The sequence below is a fragment of the Otolemur garnettii genome, unplaced genomic scaffold (assembly GCF_000181295.1).
Source record: "Otolemur garnettii isolate 467f Iridium unplaced genomic scaffold, OtoGar3 scaffold00088, whole genome shotgun sequence".
In the NCBI taxonomy this organism is placed as follows: domain Eukaryota; kingdom Metazoa; phylum Chordata; class Mammalia; order Primates; family Galagidae; genus Otolemur; species Otolemur garnettii.
This window is the reverse complement of record NW_003852483.1, coordinates 7,034,197-7,042,376: the sequence shown is the minus strand read 5'-3', so window position 1 is coordinate 7,042,376 and position 8,180 is coordinate 7,034,197. Positions and strand designations below refer to the sequence as shown.

The 8,180-nt window shown below is 36.9% G+C and overlaps 1 protein-coding gene across 1 annotated transcript in view; it reads right to left on the bottom strand.

Moving 5' to 3' along the window:
* Positions 1-2,999, bottom strand: part of ZNF484 (zinc finger protein 484) — a 23,199-nt gene extending 20,200 nt beyond the window's left edge. Inside the window, exon 1 of the mRNA XM_023516259.1 lies at positions 2,908-2,999. Coding sequence (XP_023372027.1) covers positions 2,908-2,922 — 15 coding nt within the window. The 5' untranslated portion in view covers positions 2,923-2,999. The remainder of the gene's footprint in view (positions 1-2,907) is intronic.
* Between the last annotated feature and the right edge of the window lie 5,181 nt (positions 3,000-8,180).

Genomic DNA, 8,180 nt, shown 5'->3' with positions numbered 1-8,180 from the left:
AAAACATGAGAAAAAAAAAAAATGAACCGAGACCCAGGGACATGCGGGACAATAACAAAAGTTCTAACAATTGTGTCATTGGATTTCCAAAAAAAGAGAAGAAAGGAATAGGGACTGAACAAGTATGTGGAGAAATAATGAATGAAAATTTCTGAAATTTGCCAAAAGACATACACTTACAAAAAGCTGAGCAAATCCCAAATAGGATAAAATCAAAGAAATCCACACCAATAAAGAATCGTACTCAAACTTCTTTAAAGACGAAAAGAAAGAATGTTGAAAGCAGTCAGAGATAAACTACACATTGCCTATAGTAGAAAAACAAGTAGAATGACACTATATGATAGAAAGATCAGTGATTCTCCAAAGATGTTCACATCCTAATTCCCAGAAATTGTGCATATGGTAGGTTACACGGGAAAAAGGAATTCAGGTTCTAGATTAGGATTCTCAACCTTCCTAATGCCATGGCCCTTTAATACAGTTGACGACTCACAGGTTGAGAACTGCTGTTCTAGATGGAATAGAAGTTGATAAATAATTGTCCTTAAAATAGGGAAATTAATTATCCTAAATTATCTGAAGGGGCCCGATATATTCACAAGTATCTTTATAAGTTAAAAAAGGAGGCAGTAAAAGAGAGTAAGAGAAACAGATGTGACTATGGAAGAGTGGTCAGAGAGATACCATGTTAACTGCCCTGAGGATGGAGAAAGGGGCAAGCTAAGAAATGTAGGCAGCCACTAAAAGCTACAAAAGGCATAGAACAGGGGTGTCCAACCTGCAACCCATGGGCCACATGCTGATCTTGTGAGGACTTTTTTTGCTTATCTGTGGTGTCAGATATTATGAGAAATATGCATGGACCTTTTTTTGCTAATCAGCTTTCATTATTGTTTGTATATTTACTGTGTGGTCCTAAACAACTCTTCTTCTCTTGTGCAGCAGAGGAAAAAAAAGTTGGACACCTCTGGCATAAAAATAGGAACAGATTCTTTCCCAGAGCCCATAGTAAGGAATGCAACCCTGCTAGCATCTTGATTTTAGCTCAGTGAGACTCACGTGGCTTTTGAATTATAGAATTATTTAAAAAAGGGTTATTTTAAGCCACTAAATTTATGATAATTTGTTACAGCAGTAACAGAAAACTAATACACAGTTTTATTTATTTTATTTTGTTTTTTGAGACAGAGTCTCATTATGTCACCCTTGGTAGAGTGCCATGGCCTCACAGCTCACAGCAACCTCAAACTCTTGGGCTTAAGTGATTCTCTTGCCTCAGCCTCCCAAGTAGCCGGGACTACAGCCACCCACCACAACGCCTGGCTATTTTTGTTGTTGTTGATGTCATGTTGTTTAGTGGCCTGAGCCGGGTTTGAACCTGCCAGCCCTGGTATATGTGCTGGTGCCCTAACCACTGAGCAATGGCCACTGAGCCTAATATACAATTTTAACTAAGATCAGAAACTCTGGAAGCCATAAGGAAGTAGCACATTTTGAAATGGTAAAAGAAAAAAAAACTCAACTTAAAAATTTATATCAGGCAAAAACATTCTTCAGGATGATAAGAAAATCAAGACATTCTCAGATGAAGAAAAACTAGGAGAATTTGTCATTACTGGACTTATCCTGTAAGAATGGCTAAAGGAAGATCTTGAAACAAAACAGAAATGATAATAGATAAAATCCTGGAACATCAGGGAGAAAGAATGATGGAAAGAGTAAAAATATTGGTAAATACAAAGATTTCCTTTTTCTTCTGAGTGTCCTAAGCTATGTTAGCAATTAGAACAAAAATTATACCATTGCTTGATGGGGTTCTGAATGCATATAGAGAAGATATTAAAGAAATATTTATTATAAACGAGAAAGCATAAAGGACCTTGAAAGGAAGTAAGAGTTCTATACTTCACTCAAACTAATAAAATATAGATAGATACCAGTAGATTTTCATAAGTTGTGTGCAAATACTGAGAGGAACCATCAAACACTTGAAAAAATTATAGATAAATCAAAATGCAATTCCAAAATATGTTCAAATAATCTACAGAAAAACAGGGAGAAAAAGAAAAAAAGAAACAAATGTCTGAAGAAAAAATAGAAAACAAGAAGTAAAATGACAGATTTAAGCCATAACATATCAATAATTATGTTAAATGAACTGGCTTTTTTACACCAATTAAAAGATAGGTGTTGGCAGAAAGGATAAACACACTTGACCCAACTATATTCTGTCTACAATAAGCTCCTTACAAATATAGCAAAATAGACAGGCTAAAACTAAAAGAAATAAAAAATAATGTCAAGCATCATTGACATTCTCTGGGAATTTGTGAGGAATGCAAACTCTTGTATCCCATCCCATACTACTAAGTCAGAATCTGAATTCACATACAAGTAGAGTGTGAGAAGCACAGCTCTGTAAGATGACAACAGAGAACCTGCACTCTGAACATGGTTGCTTTTGAAGACAGTACTCTTACCATCCATGTGAAGATTTTCTCAAACATTAAGAACCAGAAAATCTTTGCCACAGATGAAATAAACTACTTGTCAATAATCTAAACCATGCTCCAATTTCCATTATGGCTATGCCAGAAAGTTCAGACACAATTTTATAGTTCAAAGTTCATAACTGTATAAGAGTGATTCTCAACCTTCCTAATGCTGCGGCCCTTTAATACAGTTCCTGTGGGTTGAGAATGGCTAGTGTAAGACCACATGACTCACATGTTTATATTCCAAACTTGGCTTGGAGTTGATAGTTTCTTTTTCATTTTCTTGGATCTTAGTTTTTATTTTTTATCTATGCCAGTCATCTTACCACATGGATTTAGATACCTCCTAAAATTCACTAAAGATGTAAAAGAAAGCAACAAATAAATTGATGAACAAATAAAAACTCACCAAGGACTTAGTCATTTCTGGCTCTTCTGTGAAAGTGGCAGAGATCTGAGAAAACAGATGAGTAGAGGTACAGATGTGAAGGAGGTGCACAGTGTCACACGTGGATACATACATCATTTAGTGCCCACGCATCTCTTATCCAAAAATATATTTCTAGGACTATATTTATTAAACAAGCATCCCATACCATACTGCACAAAGATTTAAATATGGGAGTTTTACTACAATATGGCTAATAACAAAAAAAAGCCAGAAACATTTTGATATCCAATAATTATGGATTGCTTAAATACTTTATAGACTAACCAAATGATGTAATGTTATATAATATTATTATGCTATCTGACTTCATAGGCCCTTCAAGCTATCACTAACTGGCACCTAACTCCTCTTGCCCACTCATCAGTCTGCTCCAATGTCAATCACTGCACAGACCCCATACCCAGAAGCCATTACGCAGGCCTCAGAATCACTGATGCCCATTTCATGCTGCTCATGGGCCAAATCACTCATCCCTAGACCCTAATCTCAGAGCCTCCAACACCTGATGGTCCTAGCTCTTCAAGAGTCAATCCCATGTCCCTGTTACTGGCCTCCATGCTTGTATTACTACTTACCATGCATCTCTATCCGCCAACCCGAGAGTCCCAATCTTAGGCGCATCTGTACCTGCACGGGGCCTGAGAAAGCACAGACACACCTAGGCCTGTACTATTAGCTTTTCCCACAAAATTCTCCACATGCACAAATAGGAACCCAATCAATGAACAAATTTGAGAAAATTCTTGAATGTTAAGGATAAATTAAAAATCAGAAATATTTCTAAATCTAGAGCACATGTAAAAGAACAGCTTATTTATAAGAAAAAAATGAAGAAAATCAAAAGACTTCTCATCTGCAGTCATAAAGCTAAGTGATAACAGAAATAGAATCTAAAAGACCGCTCCTCTGTTAGGACCAGAGGGACATTTTCAGAAACGAAAGCACTTGAAGAGTATCTCTGTCTTTACTTGAGGAGAATACTCAAAGGGGCATTTCAAATAAATGTAAAATAAATCAGAAGAGAAGTTGTAAATAGGAAAATATCGTTTGGCAATAATTCTTTTTTTTGTTGTTGTCTTCGGTAGAGTGCTGTGGTGTCACAGCTCACAGGCACCTCAAACTTTTGGGCTCGGCTGGGCGCCTGTGGCTCAATCGGCTAAGGCGCCAGCCACATACACCTAAGGTGGCAGGTTTGAATCCCCAGCCCGGGCCTGCCAAACAACAATGATGGCTGCAACCAAAAAATGGCTGGTGCTGTGGCGGGCGCCTGTAGTCCCAGCTACTTGGGAGGCTGAGGCAGGAGACTTGCTTGAGCCCAGGAGTTGGAGGTTGCTGTGAGCTGTGAAGCCATAGCACTCTACCCAGAGGGATAGCTTTGGGGTCCGTCTAAAAAAAAAAAAACAAAAAAACTCTTGGGCTCAAGTGATTCTCCTGCCTCAGCCTCCCAAGTAGCTAGGTGCAGGCACTGAACAAAACACCTGGCTATTTTTAGAGATGGGGTCTTGCTGTTGCTCAGGCTGGGCTCCAACTCCTGAGCTCAAGCAATCCACCCACCTCCACCTCCCACAGTGCTAGGATTACAGGTGTGAGCCACTGAGGCCAGCCCTGTTTGGCAATAATTCTTGTAAAAGAGATATAATTATCAAAAAATATAACGTGATGATGTGATAAGATAGAAAATTTATAATATCCTATGATAAAACATTCCTAACTATCTCAGGAAAAAAAAAAAAACCCAGAATTTATACGGGGTGTAGAATGGAAACAATGAACAGAAATTTAGTCAATGAAAGTATAAAAGGGAAAAGAAGCAAAAATAAAAAGAGTTCAGTCATAAACATAAAATGGAAGGCATTAAATCAGGTAAGTAGTTTTACCTCTACACTAAGCTACAGAGGTAGAATACTCCTATCAACAGAGACTATAGGTTGGATTTTGAAATAAAAAGTATCTATCATTTACAAATAAGTCATCTAAAACAAAGGAGACAAATCATAGGAATATAAAATTATAAAATAAAGTTCTGGGCATATCATCCAAGTGCAATTAAAAGGAAGCAAGGATGACAACATAAATATCAAAGGGGAATTTAGTTAAAAGTCCTTTTTTATTGAAAAAAAGGCTCCTATCATAATAGTATCCTATTTAAAAAGGTGATATAAAATGTGTTAATCCTTAGGTGTATGTATGCCCCCCCCCACTAAAACTAGCAAAAAACCCACAAAGAAATACAAAGTGAATTGTTAAAGTGAGAGATTTTTTTATTGTATCTCTTCCAGAATATGACAAATCAAACAGACCAAAGTGAGGAAAGATACAGAAAATTTGAAAAGTACAAACAAGCTAGATTTAATATAGATAAAGAGAACTTTGCATTATACAAAATATACTCTTTTGCTTATATCCATAAAACTTGGTTTCAAAGAAATCGTGATAAATTTTCAAAACTTGAGACTCGGTGGTCTACATTTTCTGACAATACAATAAAAAATTTTTAAAAGCCCAATTGGAATGTATCACAATAACTTGGTGATGAAGAAACTCTCTTAAATAACACAGGATCAAAATGGAACATCAAATTGAATTTATACATTTCGTAGACAAAGATGTAGTTAGAGAAACTTTACAACTGTAAATGTATCCTGTACACTTATGAAAACAGAGAAAGAACAAAAAATTACATTAAAAAGGGAAAAAAAGAAGAAAGTACCTAAAAGGAAAAAAATAATTAATATAAAAAGAGTAGGGAGTATACACTAAACTAAGAGCTGATATTTGAAAATGCCCAGTAAAATAGGTAAACCTTTGAGATGCCTGCTTTTTATTTTTTAGATAGTAGGGTATTGCTATGTTGCCCAGAATAGATCTGAACTCCAGAGATCAAGGGATACTTCTGCTTTGGTCTCTCCAGGCTGGGTCGGGTATGTGCCACTATGCCTGGCTAGAGGTGCCTGATTTTTAAAAGTGGAAGAATGAATGATATATAAACATAATAATAGGCATGATAAAGGAGATACTAATCTGGATATGAAAGAGGACAAAAATGGAAATGGAAATGGAAACTTATATGCGACCCCATGGAGATATATTTTTTAAATTCCTTACAAAATATATCATGATTAGTCAGAAACTAAAATGTAAACAGACTGGTAAGCATAGAAGAGAGAGGAAATCAGTTAAGATCTACATCACTCACCTCTCAGATCCCTCCTTATTCGGTCTCCACAATTATCCTCCCCAACAGATTCCACAGTCCGCCCTCATTCCGATCGCATATTGGACCCCACAGTCCGTCCTGACTCCGCCTGCAAATCTAGATACATCACTCCAGCCCCCATTATTCCAACCACTGATCGCTCTCATCACTGACCCGATAGCTCAGCACTAAGATCAAAGACCCTTCATGACTCAGCTCATAGATGCTCCCATTTCTGCACTCCCTGCTTCTCCCCTTTGCTCTTTCAGGACTGTGGTCATTTGCCTCGGGCGGTGATTAACAGTCTTAAGAACTAAAGCAGGACCTACTCCCTTTTGCTTCCTAGCACCAGAGGGACTTAGCGCAGCGTGCCTGGGTGTGCGCATGCTCAGCAGAGCCTTCATTGACAAAAGTTGCCAGTAGTTAACATGGCGCTCTGCTTAAAACCCTTACCCATTCAGTGGCTTAAGCTTGAGGCCACTATGGCGGCGCCCATGCAGACACTTTGGCCTGTGGGCGCTCATGTTGCAGTGATGTAGCGATTGTGGGGCTGGGAGGTGTGAGAAGTGAAGGAACCAAGCGGCGGTATGTTGCCTTGTATTAACCTAGGACTTAATCAAAACCTGTCACCCCAGTCGCCCACAGTCTTTTCCCGGTGTCTCTGTGGACTCAAGGACACTATCCACTGCCAGGAACTAATCAAAATCGTACAGAAGGCTGTACTCTCAACACAATGGAACCAAACTAGAAATGAATACAGAAAAATAACAGGAAAAGCTCCAAACACTTGAAAACACAATGCTAAATAATTTATAGTTCAGCGAGGTAGTCTCAAAGAAATTTCAAAAATACCTTGAAATGAATAAAAATGAAAACATAGCAAAATTTGTGGGATGTGGCTAAAACAGTAATGAAAGGAAAGTTTATATCAGCAAAAGCTTACAGTAGGAAGAAAGCAACCCCAAATCAATAACTGAGTTCCTACCTAAATAAACTAGAAAAGAAAGAGGAAAATAAACCCAAAGCATTCAAAAGAAAGAAAAAATAAGTATAGGAGCAGAAATCAATGATTTTGAAAAAGAAAAATAGAGAAAAATCAATCAAATGAAAGCTGTTTCCATAAAACAATCAGTGAAGTTGATAAGCCTATAGAGGGGACAAAATGAAAGAATGGAATAGGAGATGCCACTATGGACCCTGAAGACATCAAAAGAATAAAAATGAATACTGTGAACAAATCTACAAACATAAATGTGACAACTTAGACAAAATGTATCAATTCCTCAAAAAGCACAAATTCTTTTACAATATGGTGTAGGCCTATAATTGAAATGATAATTTAAAATACCTGAAAAAGAAGTCTTGAGGCCCAGAAGTCTTAATTAGAAAATTCTAACAGACATTTAAAGTTTAACACAAATACACACAATTTCTTCCAGAATAAAGGAACACATTCCAACTCATGTTATGAGGCCAGCAATACTCTAATACCAAAACTAAAGACAGTACAAGAAAAACAAAGAAGATGACTAGAGATCAATAATCTCTCTGAATATAGATGGAAAAAAATCCTTAACAAAATATTAGCAAAAAGAATTCAACAATTTTAAAATAATTTCAAACTTATGAACAAGTGATGTTAGTTCAGGAGTGAAGAGCTGTTTCAATATTACAAAAAGCAGTGTAATCCACCATCTTACATGCTAAAGATAAACATATTAATTGATGCAGAAAAAGTATTTGACAAAATTCGACACTCATTTATATATTTTTAAAAAACTGCCAGAAGTAGGAACAGAGAGAAACTTCCTAATCTGATAAGTTAAAAAATAAATAAATTGTGGCTCCTGTAGTCCCAGCTGCTTGGAAGGCTGAAGCAAGAGAATCGCTTGAGCCCAAGAGTTTGAGGTTGCTGTGAGCTGTGACCCAGACAGCTGATAAGATTCTCTTCTTGACCAAACTCTAGTCAGGCGCCTCTGAATTCTCTTTTCTTTTCTTTTCTTTTCTTTTTTTTTTTTTGACAGAGCCTCAAGCT